This window comes from Mytilus galloprovincialis, chromosome 13 (assembly GCF_965363235.1).
Source record: "Mytilus galloprovincialis chromosome 13, xbMytGall1.hap1.1, whole genome shotgun sequence".
Taxonomy (NCBI): domain Eukaryota; kingdom Metazoa; phylum Mollusca; class Bivalvia; order Mytilida; family Mytilidae; genus Mytilus; species Mytilus galloprovincialis.
The window spans coordinates 73,234,157-73,258,812 of record NC_134850.1 but is presented as its reverse complement, the minus strand read 5'-3'; the positions used below and the strand labels follow the sequence as shown (position 1 = coordinate 73,258,812).

At 34.1% G+C, this 24,656-nt stretch overlaps 1 protein-coding gene and 1 long non-coding RNA gene across 3 annotated transcripts in view; one reads left to right on the top strand and one right to left on the bottom strand.

Annotated features, from left to right (window-relative positions):
* The window catches only part of LOC143055906 (E3 ubiquitin-protein ligase MIB2-like), a 66,612-nt gene that overhangs the window by 31,342 nt on the left and 10,614 nt on the right, over positions 1-24,656 (top strand). For both annotated transcript variants that reach the window (XM_076228958.1, XM_076228957.1), the window contains exons 17-18: positions 8,848-8,999; positions 14,169-14,411. In XM_076228958.1, the coding sequence (XP_076085073.1) occupies positions 8,848-8,999; positions 14,169-14,411 (395 nt within the window). The remainder of the gene's footprint in view (positions 1-8,847; positions 9,000-14,168; positions 14,412-24,656) is intronic.
* On the bottom strand, positions 15,946-24,432 carry LOC143055908 (uncharacterized). The gene is made up of 2 exons (XR_012972166.1): positions 24,192-24,432; positions 15,946-16,301 (listed from the first exon to the last, which is right to left on the bottom strand). It is a non-coding gene; the product is annotated as an uncharacterized LOC143055908 (long non-coding RNA).

Sequence of the window (24,656 nt, the reverse complement as noted above, 5' to 3'; positions counted from 1 at the left end):
AAGAAGAGAACCAATTTGAATTAAATACAGGTGGATATTTAACTTGCTATGGTTCATCCAAGTTATGGACATAGTAAAATCACAGATTTCTATTTCAATAAGACTGTTCTCGAACAAAGGAAGGAATTCGTCATCACAATTGCTGGGTATAGTGTATTATATTGTGAACATGGTTCTGAAAGTACTTTATGCCAAATTTCCTGTTCCGACATGCATGTTATATATGCCACTGGACGAATACTAATTCTCCCCAAGGGATGTGAATATTTTGCTGGATAACTATCAAAGTTTCAAATTAATTGTGGGATTTATTTTCTTTCTTGGTATTCAATAACAGAAAAAAAAGAATAAACTGCTTGTCCGCTAAATAGGGGTATTCTTGCCAGATAAAAGACTTATAGTTATATTAAAAAATAGGGAAATATGACATTAAATTGGTAGTGTCTTTTTTTGGAAAATGACGCTTTCAGCGTCTTGTTCCAATACTGCTGACCTGAACTTCCATTACATTTCTCTGACTTCCGCGCTTGGTTTCGTATATTTTTTTCCCCATTACATTTCTCCGCCTACCGCGCTTGGTTTCGTATTTACTATTTTATATACAAACTGGAATCTGCTTGTATTATCATGTGTAGAAATCAACCGGGAACCAGTTTACATACCTCCGGTCCTTCTTATTACCAAAACGATCGAAGTGTACCAACCAATGTAGTTAAGATACTCATAAATCTATTTTTATAACTTTATTGATTATGTGAAGTAAAACTAAAACATTGTTAAAACATTAAAGATATATAATTAATCGGGGAATACTTGATAGTCCTTTCGTTTTACCAACAACTTCCTTTTTTATAAGAAAATATAATATGTCCGTGTTGGTCCCCTTTCTACTGGTTATAAGACAGATCGAAGTACCGGAAATCTGACTCAATCTTTGTTTACAAAGTTACACTTGTAGAGTCTGTAACAGACTGTATCTGTATGACATATGAATAAATTTTCGATGTAGATGCTGGCTTTAATACAACGGTTTGAGAGAGCGCCGCCGATTTTTTGGCGGGGCGGGAGAACAGATTTGAAGCTCTCTACGTTTGATGCGTGCACAACAGTGTCGTCATAGCTGATTCGGCGCGATCACTGTCAAAGGATGAGTTTGCAAAATGTACGGTGTTTTATTTTATAGTGGAATGTCAATAAACTCACAGTAAGAGTTATTCTTTACTTGCTTTTCCATTGTTTTCCACAATAATTGTTGCGTGGTATTCTTTGAATTTCTCTGCAGTTATGGTTCTCTTTGGACATGCTTTTTTTGAGGAATTCGTCTGGTTCAATAGCGTAAATCAGCCCCTCAACTACTTTTTACATAAATACTAACTTTGGCTTCAATTTCTTCAACTCCTTGTTCGTCCTTGTCTGGAGATCTTGTTGAAGTTCCAGTTTGGCAAGCATTTTGAAGACTTATCCATCCTCTCTTGACTTGTAATCTCTGGTGATAAATTTTGCCGCTTGACATGTTTTATTTTGTTACCGGGTAGGGGTCCCATACTATGGTTCCATATTAAATAATGAGATCAATTCCTAAAGGTCTAGTTCCTTATCCAATCTGACACAAATTTCAATAACTGGAATGCCACCCAAGTTGAATATATGGTGACCCAATATAACAGCATAATTACTTGGAATTAAAGCATAAACTTAAATGGAGACAGAAATTTGACATGAAATATTGTGGATTAGTGTAAATTAAAAATTAACTAACTATGATATATGTTTAAAGAATGAATATCAAATTGAGCAGAGTTGTTATTTAAAATATCAATATGGCAGAGAAGTGGTTTCACGTTTCATATAAAGGGACCTGACTGACATGAAATAATAAATCAAAGGAGTATCCCTATATGTCTTATCTTCAAGGTGAAATAAAACAAGTATAACAATATTATGCTATTGTATAAATCTACAGAAATAGAATTTGCTTCAAGTAACAGAAATAACTATGTCACTAGTAACTTATCTAATGAGTATGTGGGTAATTAGTCCTATAACATATGACCTTGGGAGCATTTACTATTATTTACTATTTCTATTTACTGTTCTGATAAAAAAAAAATTACTATCAATGTGTCACACTTCGCATTCAAAATTAAAAAAAATAATGAAAATATCAGTTTAAAAATGTTAAAAATTTAATAAGAATGCGAAGTCATATGTTATAGGACTAGTAGGGTATAAGAGCTTGTTACAACAGGCTCTTCATAATCATTTGGTTTGAAAGGATACTAGTCCACTTGTATTTTTGTCTGTCTGATGAGTTGAGCCTTTTTCAACTGATTTTTAGCTCACCTGGCCCAAAGGGCCAAGTGAGCTTTTCTCATCACTTGGCGTCTGGCGTCCGGCATCCGTCGTCCGTCGTCGTCCGTCGTTAGCTTTTACAAAAATCTTCTCCTCTGAAACTACTAGGCCAATTTTTACCAAACTTGGCCAAAATCATTATTAGGGTATCTAATTTAAAATTGTGTCCGGTGACCCGGCCAACCAACCAAGATGGCCTCCATGGCTAAAAATAGAACATAGGGGTAAAATGCAGTTTTTGGCTTATAACTCAAAAACCACAGCATTTAGAGCAAATCTGACATGTGTAAAATTGTTAATTAGGTCAAGATCTATCTGCCCTGAAATTTTGAGATGAATCGGACAACCCTTTGATAGGTTGCTGCCCTTGAATTGGTAATTTTAAGGAAATTTTGCTGTTTTTGGTTATTATCTTGAATATTATCATAGATAGAGATAAACTGTAAAAAGCAAAAATGTTCAGTAAAGTAAGATCTACAAATAAGTCAACAGGACCAAAATGGTCTGTTGACCCCTTTAGGAGTTATTGCCCTTTATAGTCAATTTTTAACCATTTTTCGTAAATCTTAGTCATCTTTTACAAAAATCTTCTCCTCTGAAACTACTGGGCCAAATTAAACCAAACTTGACCACAATCATCATTGGGGTATCTAGTTAAAAAGTTGTGTCCGGTGACCTGGCCAACCAACCAAGATGGCCGCCATGGCTAAAAATAGAACATACGGGTAAAATGCAGTTTTTGGCTTATCACTCAAAAACCAAAGCATTTAGAGCAAATCTGACATTGGGTAAAATTGTTTATCAGGTCAAGATCTATCTGCCCTGAAATTTTGAGATGAATTGGACAACCCGTTGATAGGTTGCTGCCCCTGAATTGGTAATTTTAAGGACATTTTGCTGTTTTTGGTTATTATCTTGAATATTATCATAGATAGAGATAAACTGTAAACAGCAAAAATGTTCAGCAAAGTAAGATCTACAAATATTTTGGTCTGTTGATTTCTTTAGGAGTTATTGCCCTTTATAGTCAATTTTTAACCATTTTTCGTAAATCTTAGTTATCTTTTACAAAAATCTTCTCCTCTGAAACTACTGGGCCAAATTAAACCAAACTTGGCCACAATCATCATTAGGGTATCTAGTTTAAAAATTGTGTCCCGTGACCTGGCCAACCAACCAAGATGGCCGCCATGGCTAAAAATAGAACATAGGGGTGAAATGTAGATTTTGGCTTATAACTCTGAAACCGCAGCCTTTAGAGCAAATCTGACATGGGGTAAAATTGTTTATCAGGTCAAGATCTATCTGCCCTGAAATTTTCAGATGAATCTGACAACCTGTTGTTGGGTTGCTGCCCCTGAATTGGTAATTTTAAGGAAATTTTGCTGTTTTTGGTTATTATCTTGAATATTATTATAGATAGAGATAAACTGTAAACATCAATAATGTTAAGCAAAGTAAGATTTACAAATAAGTCAATATGACGGAAATGGTCAATTGACCCCTGAGGAGTTATTGTCCTTTATAGTCAATTTTTAACAATTTTCATAAAATTTGTAAATTTTAACTAACATTTTCCACTGAAACTACTGGGCCAAGTTCATTATAGATAGAGATAATTGTAAGTAGCAAGAATGTTCAGTAAAGTAAGATGTACAAACACATCACCATCACCAAAACACAATTTTGTCATGAATCCATCTGCTTCCTTTGTTTAATATTCACATAGATCAAGGTGAGCGACACAGGCTCTTTAGAGCCTCTAGTTATAGTTCATTCTTATGTTGTACTGTTATACCATTGTCACAGGTTAGGGGGAGGGTTGGGATCCCGCTAACATGTTTAACCCCGCCACATTATTTATGTATGTGCCTGTCCCAAGTCAGGAGCCTGTAATTCAGTGGTTGTCGTTTGTTTATGTGTTGCATATTTGTTTTTCGTTCATTTTTTTTTACATAAATAAGGCCGTTAGTTTTCTCGTTTGAATTGTTTTACATTGTCTTATCGGGCTTTTATAGCTGACTATGCGGTATGGGCTTTGCTCATTGTTGAAGGCCGTACGGTGACCTACAGTTGTAAAGTCTGTGTCATTTTGGTCTTTTGTGAATAGTTGTCTCATTAGCAACCATACCACATCTTCTTTTTTATAGTAGTCTGTATTCTTGATTTAGCAAATGTAATTGCAAGAAAAAAATTACACATTACTTAGAGTACTTTAGATCATTCAGGTAGTATTTATTTAGTATGTACAAAAGAACAGCCAGTAGCCATTAGATATTGTAGATCATTTAAATAGTCTTGACCTTTTTATTAGTACAAAAGAACAGCTAGTAATAATTGGATATTGTAGATCATTCCAGTATTCTTGATCACCTATATATTTGTACCAAAAAAACAGCCAGTAGTCATTGGATACTGAAGATCATTCAGGTAGTCTTGACCTATTTATTTGTACAAAAAAAACCCAGTCAGTAGTCATTGGATACTGTAGATCATTCAGGTAGTCTTGACTCTTGATCTGTTCATTTGTATTAAAACAAAAACCAGTCAGTTGTCATCTTCACTTCACACACGCATATACTAATATCAATTATATGCTTACGAGACATGTTGCCATGTTAAACTTATTACGGTATGTGAAAATCAAGACTTGCATAAAAAATATCCCAATATTAGAGGCAGTGGCGTCATTTTTCCTCAGAGCTTTCAGCTCTTTGATTTTTAAACATCGTTAAAAAGATGTGTGTCTAAGGTGAACGACACAAGAACCCTGTAATACTAGTACATGCATGTTGTATGTTGTATTTTTTTTTTCAATAAAAACTTTAAAATTGCGATAGTTTTAGGATTGTTAGCATTTAAACACAGCCAGATTTGAATACAAGTAAAGAAATTCCGGTAAAGTATATCAAACAGATGTGCAATAGTATATTTTTATCAAATTGGGTAATATATTTCATTTAGTTTTTATTAAAGATTAAAAGTACTATTTTTTACTTCATATTTGAAACTTAGCGCCAATTGCCGCTAAGAAAGTAATCAAAAATTGTTTCCTTTTATTTTTATACACTTTCGAAATTACGAATTGAATTTTTATTTTCAATTAATTTACACAATTTAATTATTGTATCTTTATTCTCATAGTGTATTAAAACTTAGTGTATTAAATACCGCATACTCTTTCTGGTCCTTTCTGTTTATCCTTTCCAAATAACAACATTCATACCTGTGTACGCTTGAACTCACACCTGCGGCTAAATAGCTACAAGGTAAATGAATTGACCTCAAGCCGAGAAATATACAGTAACCTTTACAAATTAATATACACACTCTGCTCACACATAAGTTGTATTGAAATGATTATCAAAATAATAACGGTAAATAGAACGGAAATATTTTCAGTTCAATGTCAGTAAAAATGTTCAATAGATATTTTGTGAAAAAATCTCAACAATAATTAATGAAATTTATACGAAATATTTACTAGAGATAATTTTATAGGAGTTTAATTCAATCAATACAAAACGGCATACGCATATTCATTTTCGTTCATTCTTATATTGTGGTTAATAACTACGACCATTCGTCAGCTGTGCGCTTTTAATTATGTATATTGTCGATAAGCCATAAGAGTTAAACAGATTTTATTTTTTTCCAGAATTCAACACATCGGGCTAAAACGTCACAACCCACTCGAGAAGGTCAACCAAAAAAGTTACAAATACTTGATTTTCTCTGTTATTAGAAGGAATATAAATTTAAAACTTTGCAAATGTGTTTTTTATGTTAAGATGAACATAATTAGATGATAAGTAAAAAAATCGCGGAATTTCCCTTTTAAGGCAAAAACCTTGCTACTTAAAAGAAGCAAAAAGGTCATTTTTTTCAATTTTACTAATGAAAAGACATTATTTAACCTATGTGTTTAAAATTTTGGTAAAACTACAAAATCACACTTTGTGACAAAACTTTGTATTTGCTACTTAAATAAGTGATTTAAAAATCACTAATTTAAGTAAGTCCCCTGACTGTACATGTGACATGGGTACAGCCAATTATTATGTTATGTGAGGGTACTCAAATTGCACATATTTTGACAGTTTTTATACGACCGCAAAATTTGAAAAATTTTTCGTCGTATATTGCTATCACGTTGGCGTCGTCGTCTGCGTCGTCGTCTGCGTCGTCGTCGTTGTCGTCGTCATCGTTGTTGTCGTCCGAATACTTTTAGTTTTCGCACTCTAACTTTAGTAAAAGTGAATGGAAATCTATGAAATTTTAACACAAGGTTTATGACCACAAAAGGAAGGTTGGTATTGATTTTGGGAGTTTTGGTCCCAACATTTTAGGAATTAGGGGCCAAAAAGGGCCCAAATAAGCATTTTCTTGGTTTTCGCACTATAACTTTAGTTTAAGTTAATAGAAATCTATGAAATTTTGACACAAGGTTTATGACCACAAAAGAACGGTTGGGATTGATTTTGGGAGTTTTGGTTTCAACAGTTTAGGAATTAGGGGCCAAAAAAGGGCCCAAATAAGCATTATTCTTGGTTTTCGCACAATAACTTTAGTTTAAGTAAATAGAAATCAATGAAATTTAAACACAATGTTAATGGCTACAAAAGGAAGGTTGGTATTGATTTTGGGAGTTTAGGTCCCAACAGTTTAGGAATTAGGGGCCAAAAAGGGACCCAAATAAGCATTTTTCTTGGTTTTCGCACCATAACGTTAGTATAAGTAAATAGAAATCTATGAAATTTAAACACAAGGTTTATGACCATAAAAGGAAGGTTGGTATTGATTTTGGGAGTTTTGGTCCCAACAGAATAAGGGGCCCAAAGGGTCCAAAATTAAACTTTGTTTGATTTCATCAAAATTGAATAATTGGGGTTTTTTGATATGCCGAATCTAACTGTCATGACTGTGTATGTAGATTCTTAACTTTTGGTCCCGTTTTCAAATTGGTCTACATAAAGGTCCAAAGGGTCCAAAATTAAACTTAGTTTGATTTTGACAAAAAATGAATCAGTTAGGTTCTTTGATATGCTGAATCTAAAAATGTACTTAGATTCTTGATTATTGGCCCAGTTTTCAAGTTCGTCCAAATCGGGGTCCAAAATTAAACTTTGTTTGATTTCATCAAAAATTAAATTGAATAAATGGGGTTCTTTGATATACCAAATCTAACTGTGTATGTAGATTCTTCATTTTTGGTCCTGTTTTCAAATTGGTCTACACTAAAGTCCAAAGGGTCCAAAATTAAACTTAGTCTGATTTTAACAAAAATTAAAATCTTGGGGTTCTTTGATATGCTGAATCCAAAAATGTACTTAGATTTTTTTATTATGGGCCCAGTTTTCAAGTTGGTCCAAATCAGGATCTAAAATTATTATATTAAGTATTGTGCAATAGCAAGTCTTTTCAATTGCACAGTATTGCGCAATGGCAAGAAATATCTAATTGCACAATATTGTGAAATAGCAAATTTTTTTTTAATTAGAGTTATCTTTCTTTGTCCAGAATAGTAAGCAAGAAATATCTAATTGCAAAATATTGTTCAATAGCAAGATTTTTTTTTAATTGGAGTTATCTTTCTTTGTCCAGAATCAACTTAAATCTTTGTTATATACAATATACAATGTATATTCACTTTTTACTACCAACTGATAAATTAAAATAATCTTTACCATTCAGTGATAACAAGCAGTTTTTTTACATCTTAATATTTTATGATGTATTTAAATGAGTAGTTATTGTTGCAAACTCCATTAGAAATTTTAATTGAGATTAGTTTTGGAATAAGGGAAAGGGGGATGTGATTAAAAAAATTGGGTTCAATTTTTCTCATTTGAAATTTCATAAATAAAAAAGAAAATTTCTTCAAACATTTTTTTGAGAGGATTAATATTCAACAGCATAGTGAATTGCTCTAAGAGAAAACAAAAATTTTAAGTTCATTAGAACACATTCATTCTGTGTCAGAAACCTATGCTGTGTCAACTATTTAATCACAATCCAAATTTAGAGCTGAATCCAGCTTGAATGTTGTGTCCATACTTGCCCCAACCGTTCAGGGTTCATCCTCTGCGGTCGTATAAAGCTACGCCCTGCGGAGCATCTGGTTTCACCTATGTTTATTTATGATCCAGACAAAAGTTCCCATTCTGTGTTTATTTTATAGGTGTATCATTATTTACTATATGGTTCAACCAATTTGATTTTGAATCCATCTGAATCATAAAAAATGGGTTTCATTTTTAAAAGATTACCTTTTGGCAAAGTTTCTGTTCATTTTAATTTTTGCAGTTATACTTCATCTGTTGATGTATACTGTGAACATTTGTGCATATTTCAATATATATTTAATGTCAAATGATAAAAGTACAAAGTGTTTCGTTTTTTAACAAAACATGTTAGATTTTTGCTACTACTTTTATTAAAAAGGTGCAATTTGGGTACTGTGACGATATATTATTCCTGATATTTTAATTTCAGGTTGCATTAGACAAGGCAGCCAGTAGCAGTCAAGATACAGCTATCATATGTTTACTACTAGAAAGTGGAGCAAATATAGAAATAAAGAATAATGAAGGGAAAACACCATTAGACTTCGCTAATGATGAAATGGTCAAGCATTTCATGAAAACGTGAGTTTATACAAATTAGACAAATTTATTTTGTCAATAGAATTGTTATGTGAGGCAGCAAATGTTAACCTAGGATCTCTATGTTTAAAACATTGGTTACTTTTATGAGCCAGCAAGCCAACCATACAAACTAATCATACTTAAAAAAGGTGTCTATACCGTCTTTAATGTTTGACACATATTTGTATTGTTTGTTCAAGCTACTCAAAAGACAAGGTTTCCATTTTTGCTCCAATGTAAAATTATAGCATGAATAGTTTTATTTTGAAAAGATGGCTGACAACCTATTAACTTTTAATTTCAAGACCTTTAGTTTAAAGGGTGTGTAATGTGTAACATGCTGTGTACTGGCCGGACCAGTGAGTGTAACCAAGATGACTGGGTTTAAGTAAAGATAAAACAATCAGGAGCTGACTTTTATTTCACTACCAATTCAAATGGTGAAAAACTGAAAATACAAATATAAATACAATTTTATAATGTGTTCAATGATAATTAAAGTCCATTAAATATACAGATAAACAGTTCGTAGATATATAAAGCTGTTAATGTTCTTTATAATAATAAAAAGATGAATATTCTTGCACACGTCGGGTTTTGTCTTGAATTAAATCGTGTACGCAATGAAACGTTAACAATATAAAATGATGATCAAATGAAGAATAAATGATGAATAAGTTCCAGAACACTTCCCGTCTGAGGTCTTTCTGACATCACTATTCCATTATCAAAAACAAATAAAATGTTAAATATATAACAACAGTCCAAAGTTCCACTTAGAAGTAGTCCAACGAGAGGCTGGGTATTTCACAGCTTCTATCCTAGACAAGGCGGTGTTTCCGACGAGATCGCGGCGATCTAAGATCCAACTCCATGGCTGTAGTTCTAATTGAAGAATCTCCTTTCGACACGGATATGCGATCTAACGAGGACGTCTTGCGAGACGGACGCTTTCCTTTATGTTTACGGCATACAGTAAACCATCCCGTGCCATGTTCCTTTTCTCTGTGACTTACGTTGGAATTGTCTATTCTGCTTTCTTCTTGTCCTTGCGTATCCAAAAGCGAATTGAAGCTTTCCTTGGGAATTGAATGTTTTCGGATGTACTTTTCTTTGTTGACATTCACTTTTGGTGGCTTTCGAAGTGAACTTTTCGGCTTCTGCAAATCTGACGATAGAAGTCGCTGATTTCGTTTTTCAATTGCCCATGTAAACGGGGATAATGTTTGAACAAATCAGTTTGAATTTCATTTGACTGGGTGTTAGTTTTATTACATGACTGGGTGTTGGTTTTATTACACTCAGGTAATTTCTTTGTATGTGGTTTCACAACACTTCAAGTTGGATTTGTTTCCTCTGTAGTGAGTTCAAGGTGAACATGTTGCTAATCGGAGCGTATTTCTCCAACGATAATCCAACCCAGGTTTAACTTTTGCGCAAATGGAGCCTTTGGTGGTCTTAGACGTTGATCAAGGACATGATGTGCCTCTATAAGGTCTCTTCCAATGAGCAATAGGATTTTGCATTTTTCATCAGTCGGAAGAATATGTTTTTGTAGTTCTTGCAAGTGTTGATATTGCAATATATCCTCAGGTGTAGCAATTTCGTTCCGATTATTGGGAATGTTATCGCATTCAATCAGTTCAGGCAGATTGAATCTAGTATTGTCTTGTACAGACTTCACGACAAAGCCGTTTCCTCGTTTGCCGGAAGTAACCTTGCTGCCGGAGCATGTGGATAACAAATAGTCTTTTGTTTCTGCCTGTACATTGAATAGGCTGAAGAATTCAGAAGCCACGAGAGACCGGTTGCTTTGGTCGTCAATAATTGCATGTATTTACATGCGAATTACTTTGTCCTGATTATCTTTGTGAAAGACATTCACAGGAAGTATCTTGGCACAAGATTTACTACTGTTGCCGTCTTTGGAGATATCTGTGCAAGTTGAACTAACAGAGGTTAGCTTGGTTTCAGCTAACTCAAGTTGCTCCCCGCCGTCGACTGATCTAGGCGGTGAAGGCGGTGCACCTTTGGGTTGGTACACTCGATTTGTGTGTAATGAGGTGGTGTGTTGTTTACTTCCGCATTCATTGCAACTGATACTCGCGTTGCAATCACGACTTCTGTGCATAGTCGAATCACAGCATTTGTAACAGAGATTATTTTGCCTCAACAGTTCCTTGTGTTCCTCTATAGTTTTAGCTCTGAACCCACGACATTCATTTAGCGAATGTTCGGTATTGTGTTTAATGCACAGATTTTGTAGCTGTGCAGTCTCTCCAGATCTTTGTTCGACCGCTGTCAGTGTCTTGTGAACGTTGATTTTTGTTCCAGGCTGAGGTGTGAACCTTGGCGCAGCACCTTTTGTAAATGGTGTGACTCTTGACCCAAAAATAAATCCAGGAACGTTTTTAATTTTACTGATTTCACTGATAAATGCAGAAAATTCTGTAAAAGAAGGAAACGGTCAGTGAATCAAAATATGCTAGCAGACATCCCAGCTTGGGGTTTTGAATGGAATGTGATATGACTGTCATACAAGTGAGAGGTTTAGCTAGCTATAAAACCAGGTTCAATCCACCATTTTCTACATTTGAAAATGCCTGTACCAAGTCAGGAATATGACAGTTCTTGTCCATTCGTTTTTGATGCGTTTTGTTATTTGATTTTGCCATGTGATTATGGACTTTCCGAATTGATTTTCCTCTGAGTTCAGTATTTTTGTGATTTTACTTTTTCCTTGTGGTATTCTATTTCTGATAGAATGTCAGACAGTTATAGAGATATGCGTTGTCCTTATTTGTCAATATTGGGAATTTGTCAAGTTTACTCCTGAGAGAGGCTTCCAACATTTCTGGAGCTCCATATCGCTCATCTAGTCTTTGCCATAACCTCTGTAGGCCTCTAGTAGGGTTGTTGGCATTCACGCTCTTATGCTTATGGCATGTTTAGCAGACTCAGGACCGAGCCACTTGATCAGTAAGTCGATCTGTTCTGAGTCAGAGACTTGTAACTCATCAGTCACGTTCTTGAAGCTCGCTTTCCATGTATGGAAGGATTCTGCCCGATCGTTAAAGCTTGTTAATTGGGAGAAAAGCAGGTCCTTATGCAAGAGAAATCTAGTAATCTCCGAAGTGGGGTGGATTTGTTGCTGGTGTGCAACAGGGATCTCTTCTTTAACACCCTGTTTTTGGTGTTCAGCAGGGACATCATCTGAAAGGCCTAGTTTTTGTATGCCGGTTACTAATCCCAGATCTGGGTAGTTAATACAGGAAGTTTATTGACAAAATCTTCACACGCTGGAGCGGGTCTTCCTTTTCGTCAGGAAGATCGCTAACTGCTTGGCTTCCGTCGTCTTCCAGGACATGAGCCTCGGCTTCTGCGGCTACAGCTTCTCTTTTTGCTTCGAGAATGTTCCTAGCGGCCTTAAGTTCGTCCTGTTCTCGGACCGCACGTGCGGCTTCCTGTTCCATTTGAGTTTTCCTACGAACGGCTTCTTGTTTTGAACAGATTGCTTCTTGTTTTGAACGGATTTCTTCTTGTTCTGAATGGATTGCTTCTTGTTCCATTTCGGCCTTGATTTCTGTTTGTCTGTATAGGGTCTGTTCCTGTAATACGGCTTCCTGCTTTATGAGGGCAGCTTCTTGCTCGGCAAAGGCTATCTTCGATCTAGCGGACTCTGCCTTGGCACGCTTTCTCCGTGCTAGACTTGACAGGTCAGAGACATTTGAGCTCCCGCTGTGCGAGGTGGTCTTGCCCTTAGATGTCCTCGTTTTTGTAGATTTAGCCTTTGTCATGGTAAGGCGATGCTCGTGCAAAGTTTCAATTGCCAGGTCGACTTTAGACATTCAGATATCCGTTGAGAATTTGCACGTATCAATGTCTTGAAGGCTGTCTAATGTTCTTGTATTTTTGAGAAATTTCAAGTACTTGTCTGTGAGCCTGCGATAAGTGGTACAGGCTTGTACAATTTTATCTTGTGCTGTTAACAATTGTTGGAGGTCGTTAGGAGGATTGGTCGTTTCTATAATAACTGGGATTCTAGGTTTGACCATAGAGCCTGTAAGTCGTGATAGAACTTGTCACGTTTTTCTATAAAGGCTCCCTGTCCCTTTTCGGTAAGTTCACACACTCGCCTGGTCTCGGCATTTTCATCTAAATTTGTTGTTTTAGACGGATTTTGTAATAGTTCTAGATCTGGGACATTTCCCTCTGGGGGCTGTGTCTCTTCTTGTTGTTCCGCATGACTGGGATCCATGATGTAAATCAACTATTTGTAGGCAATGTTTGTTCAACGTTGTTGGTTTGCTGCCTAGGACGCACAAGATGTGTTGCGTAGTGTCAAGGTAACAGCTACGAACGATGCTGGGACCGTTGTATTTCCGGTTCAGGAGATGTGTAGACAAGTTGTTGTCAATTTACTAGCACGAAACGTTCTCCTTGAAACTACGTTGTTGGTCTGTTGACTGTCGTGGAGTGGCATATGTTATCCATGAAAAACAACAGGCAAGTTGTAGCTTTTTCACTATACTGGCCGAACCAGTGAGTGTAACCAAGATGACTGGGTTTAAGTAAAGATAAAACAATCAGGAGCTGACTTTTATTTCACTACCAATCCAAATGGTGAAAAACGGAAAATACAAATATAAACACAATTTTACAATGTGTTCAATGATAATTAAAGTCCATTAAATATACAGATAAACAGTTCATAGATATATAAAGCTGTTAATGTTCTTTATAATAATAAAAAGATGAATATTCTTGCACACGTTGGGTTCTGTCTTGAATTAAATCGTGTAATCACAGATACGAACAGTTTGAACGGTAAAATGTTCATAGTTTCTTTATAACATAGGGAAATATATTAAAACAGTTCATCGCTAATGTAAAGACATGATTTGTAATGTTTTAAATGTAACTCACGTTGTGGTTAGCCACAAATTGTTCCTTTGGACAACGTGGCTGATGAATGTTCCTTGTAGTTGTGCACACGACTCGCTGAGCAGTTTTACGTCACTCAGAAGAGAGAGGAAAGTAACACGGATTCCTACACTGTCCTGTATAAAACCCCTAAAACTGGCGCACATAAAGCTATGTACGCAATGAAACGTTAACAATATAAAATGATGATGAATAAGTTCCAGAACATGCTGCTTTCTATTTTAGGTTAGCTAAACGAGCAAAAAAGAAAGAATTTGCCACCACTGCTAAAGGTCTTCCTGCACCCTCCAATTGGACAGACATGAGTGGGGCAACTGCATTGAAGGTTTCTATTGGTCCAACCAAAGGTGGTATTATGCAGATAGAATTTGACAATGTAAAACAGAAGTTTGAGAAGACCCTACCTCAAGCCAGAATTATATCAATTCATAGGATGCAAAATATGTTTCTATGGGAAATGTATTACTTGTAAGTCATAACTTTGTCGTCTCTTGTTTGTATTTATGTCTGTTGGAAATGTTTTACTATAATCTCCCTTTATGCAAATCTTCTGTAGGAAATGTGTTCTTATCTTATTTTCGAATGTAAATTTTTTTTAACTAAAACATCTTTTTAGATAATTTTGTAATCTTCTCTGTAAAAAAAATATATGTTCACCATTTATACATATAATTTCACAGGTACTCCAAAATAATGTATCAACAATTTTTTCCTTCTTTTTATACGACCGCAAAAATTGAAAATTTTTTGGTCGTATATTGGTATCACGTTGGCGTCGTCGTCGTCCGAATACTTTTAGTTTTCGCACTCTAACTTTAGTAAAAGTGAATAGAAATCTATGAAATTTTAACACAAGGTTTATGACCACAAAAGGAAGGTTGGGATTGATTTTGGGAGTTTTGGTCACAACATTTAAGGAATTAGGGGCCAAAAAGGGCCCAAATAAGCATTTTCTTGGTTTTCGCACTATAACTAACGATTTCTATTTGAAAAAGAGAAAATCTATTTTATTCTCTTTTTCCCACTTTATTTCTATGAAATGTGTATAGATTTTATATTGGCAAGCTTGTGTATTTTGGGGCACAAGCCCCAAAATGATAAAATAACAGCATTTAATGAGGAAGCAAGCTATCTCCATTATTTTCAGTTTGGGGCAAAGTCCCCAAAATGAAATTACAACATATAATTTAATATGTCTGTATTATATGATTATGTTGCTGATTCAAACGAGATATAGATTTGATATTGGCAGGCTTGTATATTTTGGGGCAAAAGCCCCAAAATGATAAAATAACATATTTTTGAAAAACAGCGTTCAATGAGGAAGCAAGCTATCTCCATCATTTTCAATTTGGGGCAAAGTCCCCAAAATGAAATTACAACATATAACCTTGTCTGTATTATATGATCGTGTTGCTGATTCAAACGATATATAGTTTTGTAAGCGTATAATGAAGATCTTGTAAAAAAAAATGTCTAAAGAAAAGATCAAATTAGAGCATACTTTCCGATAAGAGCAAGAACAAAGAAAATATCAGTTTGCTTGAATAACAAGTCAAAACGGAAAATATCGTAAAATAAACGTTTTCTATTATCTTTAATTAGTAACAACATTCTTCCTTCAGTCACAATGCCGTTTTGTTATAAATCAAACAGTTGGTGTTTTTGTTTTCGTTTGTATTGATTCACAATTTTTTTTTTATGTCGTGTCCTTGTAAAGCTGACTGACTATGCGGTATAGATTTTGCTCATTATTGAAGGCTGTACATTTACCTAACGTGTAAATGATTAAACCCGATTCATACAGACTATGTTAGATACTAGTAGTTGTCTCATTGGCAATCATACTTTATCTCCGTATGCACTTCCTTTCACACATTGTTCTAATCAGTCAATCAGTTTAACATAGAATGCATGACAATAATTGGTGCATGTAACATTAGGCCTAAATGTGGCAGTTACTGCTTTGTAATGCCTACAAGTACAAATCTGTACAAAAGTGTTTGATAATATATTTTAATGGTATTCCAAACAATATTGTATGCTACACTTCTTTTTCACATAATAGCCTCAGTTGTCCCATATTCGGCTCGAGTTCAGGAGGTTGTTGGCTCAATATCCGGCAGAGTCAAACTACAAGACTTGAAAACGTGAATTTGGTGTTTTACCACTTAACACACACAGTGTGAACTAGCCCTCAGTGTATCTAGTGAACTAGCGCTCAGTGTGTAGGTCCAGTACAAAACAGTGATTATATTCATGTCACATTATCATGTTCTCGTCCTGAATGTGTATTTTATTTGTTGCTGGACGTTAAACAGCCATCAATCCTTCTTTTCTTCTGAACATACATTACGTCTGAAACAAATAAATAAACATATGATATCTTACTTTAAAACATAAAAAAAATAATGGCCAACAAGAGATATCGATAAAATAGCGACATACTCATTGCTGATTTATTATATTTAGCATATTAAATTTAGATGTTAAATACTGAATTGAATAAAATGCTTCCCTGAGCACAGCCTGATACGACCGTAGAGGTCGGACCTTGAACAGTAAGGGCAAATTTGGACACAATATTCACGCTTGATACGATCTGAATTTGGATTGTGATAACATTTTTTACAAAGTATAGGTTTCTGACACAAAATAAATGTGGTCAAATTTGTAAAATTTTAAAAGAAGAAAAAAATATGAACTCCTTCAAAAAATTTGAAAAAAAATTATTCCCCCCCCCCTTTTTTGAGCAATTACACCCAAACTCAATCCCAGCCTTCCTGTTGTAGTACGGAACCTTGTAGTGCAATTTTAAAGAGATGTTTACACTTAAACACAAGTTATTGTACGGAAACGACACCAATGCTTGTTTTTGCCGTTTTCCCTATAGCATTATACGAACCCATAAAAAGAAAAAAGAAAAAGTGGTATGATTTCCAATGAGACATCTCTCTCGTAGTTTATTTTGCTAGTTCTGTGAAATGTATATTTACCGATATCTTTTGATGTTTTAATAAATTCTTTCAGAAAAAGAAAGTACCGGCATATATTTACATGTATATTCAAATATAAAATACTTGCATGAGGAGATTCTGAACGAATACTTTTACGCAATATGCTATTATTATATTGCCAGACTGTCTATGACATGTTTTATTCATATATCCTCTATTTGACAAATGGCTAGTTTAGACTCCTAGAGTCGATATTAAGAATTGAACGATAGACAGTCAGTGCATGAATTTTTCTTGCTACCTGATTGGAAGATATTACGAGACGTGAATAATCAAAGTTTATTGATTGGTTAGGACAATCCAAACCTAGTAAATGTCCTTCAATCCCGTAGAGTATCGGATTTATCCTCTCTATTTTAGCAATTATATTTTGCCTGATCGGAGATCATTAGGCTGTTGACCACTGTTGCGCATATTCATGATATTGGTACACAGGTAACTTTTATCTATAAATAGTCGAATCTTCTGGAGTTTCGTAAACAACAACGTTAAACGATATATACTACTTCATAACGTGTGACCTCACGTGTGTGGTAAAATTTGTTGAATGATGCACGTGGCTATTCTAGAAAATGAATAAATCTACAAAGCTAGAGCACTTTCCATTTTCATCAGCTACGAGTCGACTAGCCCTTTTTGAAAGGCTAATGCTTGTTTTCTGCAGTTAAAGTTGAACTGTCAGATGTACTTTTAAAAGACAAGTAATGATGCCTTGGTTTGTAGGGTAATTACATTAGTAATGCCTATTAGTTTTGAGTAGAGAAAAAGTAATTAAACTTTCTGTTAAGGGTCAGTTGGTCAAAAGACTGACAGATTGTGTATCAGCTGTGATACTATAAGGATGTGATTTTCCTTGAAGTGTTAAATAAGTCTGCATGTTATAAAATTTCCCAGCCTAACACAAAAATAACAATTTATTTGTAATGTAATATAATATCCCAACAGCCGACAGTACACTGGAATTTGGTTAATTGGTTTAAGGTCACTCACTCCCATCTCAACATGTCAACAATCTAGTGTTTATACAACAATGACATCTGGAGTTTTACAAAATGCTTTACTGTCCAGAAATGAAAAGTAGAAATAACTCTGTATTACTATGTATTACAAGAAACTAATCTTATCAAACATACATGACTTTTTGTATTTAAAAATGCTGGATACTTTTCTTGGCTTAAAACACATTGCTCTCCCCCTTTTATTTGTTTGTACTTATTGCCGTTTTTTTTTTTTTGATATCAGATCAGATATATACATTGAGCAAATTAAACGTAATCAGAATAAGAAATGATATGATTACTAAATTAATGAACTAACTATTGCTTAAAGTCAATAACTATAACATAATAACCAAACGGCAAAGATAATAGTTAGTCCTGAACTTTCTTGAAGTCCTTGTAATATGGACAAACGTTCAAAATTTGTGAATTAATTTTAAATGATAGATCTATGCCGTGATGGGGTTTCAAAAAGTTGTCCGTGTTATCAAATATACTTTTGTCAGAGTGAAATTTAAGAGAAATACACCCATTGGAAATTCTCCCGTTCCGACAGTTAAAGCCTTTCTAAAGTTGGGAACCCGTTTTGCCGTGCGGGACAGTGTATAAATACGCACCAACGTCCGGTGGGAATGATCACTTCAATAACTATTGCATCATCTCTGTTCAGCAATTTTCAGGGGTCTGTCCCTTTGAAATATATCCTTATTTCCTGTGAGATATTCCGATCTTTATACCAGGACGAACCCTATTAGAGTACCAAACTGTTCATATATTAATTCTTATTTGTTTCACCTGAACATCCCTAAAATATTTGCCACTGGACGTAAAGCAAACAACAATTGATCAAGCAATCATCTTGCTTTGTCTAATTACTGGGACTAGGCTTCGTTTGATTAAACAAATTTGTGTTATATGCATTCTACATTTTACTGACTGAGAAAATTATTAACTTTTACTTTCACTTTTACTCTAAATTATTACTGTGTAATACAGGCTCACATATCAGGCATTTGTCGCCGCTAGATATAGCCTTTTTGTGTTAATGCGGCGTAAAACAACCAAACAATCAATCAACCTATCAGGCATTTGTCTATATACAGAAACCATACACATAACTGTTTTAGACTGACAAAATATTCAAGTTCAACTTCTATTTTTTTTCAATGTTATCCCTTCTATTAAATGCTACATGGGGAAACTTATTTTTGGGTCAATATTTCTGAAAAACAGAAATCCTGGGTGTGTCAGCAGTAAAAACCCACCATACGCACTCTTAATTCGTTATATCAAAATAATTTATTTACCCTTAATTGTCTTCAAAGCTATTGAAATGTTGTCCTGGAAAACAGCATTGCTCTAAACTCCACTATAGGAAGATAGTTTTGCGTCTTTCATTTTCTCCAAAAATCTGTAGTGTACAAAGATGCTTGTTTAGAGATTAACAAATCTAACCTGATAAACGACAACTAAGGGAACAGTCATTATTTATCAGCTGAGGGGGTCGGTGCATTTTAGGGGGGGTCATTGCCAAAAATATCATACCACTGGGGGGGGTTACCATCAAAAAATATTTTAACTAGGGGGGGGGTCACACAATAAACTATAAAGGTTTTTTTATGTCTGACTTGTATATAAATTGTTGAAAAAATTGAAGTGAGTGTGCGATCTGTGACATAATGTCTGTTTATTAAATCTTTGATAGTGTAAACTGTAAAGCACCATGCAGCAGGATATGCCTAATTTCTCAAGGGCAGTGAATCTGATCACTCCTTAACAAAGTTGTGTAAATTTACAATCAATAAATTAACAACACTATGAAACGTTTCTCCTTAGTTGTGACCACAGGAAACAGTGAGTTGGAAACTTAAGGTTTCTGGACATGCATAATTAACTTTCTATTAAGTCATGATAGTGTTTAAATCATTTTGATGTGATTCTTGAGATGAAATGGGTGTGTATATATAATTATTTTGATGAAAGCAAGGATGCGTGTTAGGTATATGTCCGTCACGTGGTAATAAGTATACTTATTTTATGAAATTATTACAAAGATATCGAATAAGAATAAAAGATGATCTCGATATTATAGGTATATCCATAGATGTAATACCCATAGTATTACATCTATGGTATATCCCTTCTGTATTCTTTAATTTTTAAAGGTAATATTTTTCTATTCGTTAGTATTTTTTGCCCTTTTCTCCTTTTATTCATATTTTAACACCAGTGTTTTCTGTTCTTTTTATTTATTTATTTTTCTGTAAATTTTATCCATTCTCCGATATTCTTTCCTATCCAGATTTCAGACCTTAATAAAAAAAAATATACTTGATGGGCGCCATGGTATTCACACACACTAAACAATACACTATATGATTTGGAAAAAGAACAAATATTCAGCTGGGGCCCCGTAACAAAAATGTGTACTTCTTCAAAGAAAATTGATAATACACTAAACTCTTAAAACATACATCTGTACAAAACAAAGAAAGGCCAGAGGTTCCTGGCTTGGTTGTATATTTCTTTATCTCACATAAACCATTTACATATTTAATCAAGAAAGGACAAGAACCATTTAATTGGTGTTATTTTATTTGCACTTCCTAAATCATTTGTACATTGGAATCCTGAACCCCCATTCATAACTAGATATTTTAAAGTTCAAAGGTTAAAAAAAATAAGATACAAGGGCCTGGGATTGGGATTAAAATAACAGTCAGTATTGAAAGTTTATCTACCAGTATTCTGATAAAATTTGTAGAATTATAGTAGCAGTAAAATAAATTAATAAATTGGAACATACAATTTTCTGTATATTTTTTTCTATTTTTCTACATGCACGTGTCAGATATTCCTTTTTGAAAAAAAAAACAAGAAGAAAAGCTGTTTGTTATACTCAGAGCTTCTCAAAAGCTGGTTACTATGTAGCTGGTCATCATCTCCTCAACACAACTGGGAATTTTTTTTTTGGGGAGGGGGGGGGGGGGGTCAAACTTTTGAAATTATGTTCTTAGGGGGGGTCATTATGTGGTTTTATAAAATAATGGGGGGGTTCCCAACATAAAATTTTGTATCAAAAATTTGAACCGACCCCCTCATCTGATAAATAATGACCATTCCCTAAAATAAAACAGTATTGAAAGAAAATGGGGAATGAGTCCATGGGAAACAGATGATGCCCCAATTGCATATCATATAAAGTTATAAAGGGACAGAATAAGTAACATCCCAAACACTCAAACTTTATCTGTATCTTTTGGTAATAAGCATTGTGTATAATTTCATAACAATTGGTTGCGGCTACTCTCGAGGCTACTTAATTTAGAGAACGGAAACGACAAATTCAGCATTTTTTTTTCCATTTGTAAAGGAGCATATTAACTCTAGAACAGTAAAAGTGACACCCCCAAAATTCAAACTTGATCTGTATTTTGTGGTAATTAGCATTGTGTATACATTCATTACAATTGGTTGAAGTTAATTTAAGTTAGAGAATGGAAACGAAAAAGTCATCAATTTTTCCATTTGCAAAGTGGTAATAGCTACGGCGGAGGCATAAATATGATTAAAAAAGTTACCCCCCCCCCCCCCCCCAAAAAAAAGACACTCTTAATTACAAACGTGAAATACATATTTTAATACTCATAATGCAGTTGTTGTATGCGTAACTATAACTAATATGATTGATTGCGTTATCAATGTAAATTTTGTAAGCTGTTTTTTTTTAATTTAGCTAATATAATAAAAAGTGTCAGTTTACTAATCACATGGCTGAGAATAGCAATTTGTTCAATAAGGTGCAGATTAACATGTAGGTGATCTTTCAGCAGAGAAAAAGGTTATTTACTTAACTTATTGTATGGTTTGAAATTAAAGATCAACAATCAACAAATAAAAATTATAAGTTACATGTATGAAGAATTAAACAAGCATTCTGTTAGTATTGCATGGCAATACATAGTCCCCTACCGGTTAGAAATTCATTGTATTGGAACAAAATTCTGACTTAATCTATAATAACTTGTCATGGTGTAAACTATATGACAAATACCAAATCAATATCTACAAAAATAACGACAAAAAGTGTTGCAAACTGATTTTTAAGTGAATTTACTAAGTCCAAGGACCATAACTCTGAACAATATTATCAAACCGGAACAGAATTCGAATTTGATCTGTAACCTGTCATGGAGAAACTATAAATTAATTTTCAAATAAATATCTTCAAGCATGACGTAAAAAAGTGCCGAAAACTGATTATTTGAGTGAATTTTCTAAGTCCAAGGACCATAACTCTGCACAAATTCATCAGACTGGAACAAAATTCAAATTTGAACTCTGTAGTAACATGTCAGGATAACAAAGTACCAATTATCAAATCAATTTCTTCAAGAATGAGAAAAAAGTACAGAAAACTGATTATTTAAGTGAATTCCCAAAGTCGAAGGACTATCTTCTAGCATGACAAAAAAAGTGTGAAAAACTGATTTTCCGGACTGACGGATGGACAGACGGACGGAGTGCAAACCTAAAGCCCCAGTCGACTTCGTCGGTAGGGGACTAAAAAGCATTAATAGCGTTATGGAAGAAATAACTCATATCTGCAAGGATGGTAACGCATTTTCAAACCTTCAAACATTTTATAGTCGGTCTCGCCTTTGGCTCAGTCGATAACAAAAGTATTGACGGAACGAACATGTTAATCGATACTTCATATTCAGTCCTAGATCCATCTATAAAATGCTAAAGAAGTGCTATAAATCTGTCATTTCATACTGATATGGGACCGATAATATTACTTAACTAACAGTATTTTAAACACAAAATTGTAAAACTTTTAAAGTTTTAAGAAAATACACAGACACATTTGGGGTTGACCCTCCCCCTTTTTTAATTAAAAAAAAAAATGGAAATATTCTTTGATGTGTTATGACTTTCAAGATTTAATTGAAAACTAATTATTTTTATATATGGTTTTTCAATTATTTTAATCTTACAATTTATTGAAAAAAAAAAATTGTAAAAAAAATCGAAATCTCATATTTAATGAAAAAAAAATATACTTTCTTGATTGGTATTGTGTATTTCATTTTTATCCCTTCTTGCAACAATCATGAAAATTGTCACCTATAAATTTAGAGAGAAACCATTTGATGTCTGTGAAATAACATAATATAATTGACATGATTGATGTGACAGTTTAATTTGAAAATATGGTGTTTTCTAAGTGGTACAGGAAATAAGTTCCCTTTTTATTCAACATCATTTTGATGCAAATTCTTGGGCTTAAATCATAGACTGTATTATGTTTTATTAATATGCGTACGTGTAGATTGAAAATAGACTTGATAAAGAAGTAAATTCAGAAATGTGATTAAATTTCAAAATGTTACATGCACCATAATAACACATGATAATTTATTAGGAATCAAAGCTGGATTAGTACCTGAATGCACTCCAGTATAATAAAGGTCTATTGTATACATGTATATTATTGTCATTTTATTTATTTTTTTTGTTACATCTTTTGACATCGGACTCGGACTTCTCTTGAACTGAATTTTAATGTGCGTATTGTTATGCGTTTACTTTTCTACATTGGTTAGAGGTATACGGGGAGGGTTGAGATCTCATAAACATGTTTAACCTCGCCGCAATTTTGCGCCTGTCCCAAGTCAGGAGACTCTGGCCTTTGTTAGTCTTGTATGATTTTTAATTTTAGTTTCTTGTGTATAATTCGGAGTTTTTAGTATGACGTCCATTATCACTGTACTAGTATATATATTTGTTAAGGGGCAAGCTGAAGGACACCTATGGGTGCGGGAATTCTCGCTACATTGAAGACCCACTGGTGGCCTTCGGCTGTTGTCTGCTCTATGGTCGGGTTGTTGTCACTTTGACACATTCCCCATTTCCTTTCTCAATTTTATATGATTTGTTAGATAAACTGCACAAGCATGACACGGAATCATTTCTTTTTTTTTCTACTTCTACTGTGGATTCATTAATATTCGTTGGATACCAATTTTCGTGGATTCCGTGGGGACAGGGGAACCACGAATTTAAATGATCAACGAAATACAGATTTTCTAAAGGTATGTATGCATAATTTGCCAAAACAACGAATTTACATATCCACGAATATGCAAGTTTTCATCAATCCACGAAAATTGGTACCCACGAAAATAAATGAATCCACAGTATATGATAAAAAAAAGTAAAATATTTACCTCCAATTTTCCAAGGCTACCATCTTTATAAACTATCTACAGATTTTTCTCTATCTGAATCTTGAAAATGTTGATTTTCTTCAATAAATACATCCTACCTACGTATCCGTGTCGTTCAAGTACATGATAACAGATGTTGATATTTGTAGGTCAACACAATATTTAAAATGTACTACTTATGTTTGTGAGAGTCGTAACTTTTTCTGCTGAATTTGACGCCCACACATTTATTTTGTCACTGATGCCACTTTCAACGTACAGCATGATAAATGCTACTACAAAGATATTCATGTATTGTTTTTGTCTTCTGTTTAAAACTTCGTGTTGCAAAAGAAGGTCATCACTTGAATACATTTAAAGGAAGATGAAGAAGAAAAGACAAAGACAATGAATAAAAAGGTATGGATACTTTCAGTGTTTACACAAACATGTACATGTGTTGTTGCATGAAATATTTGCCACTAA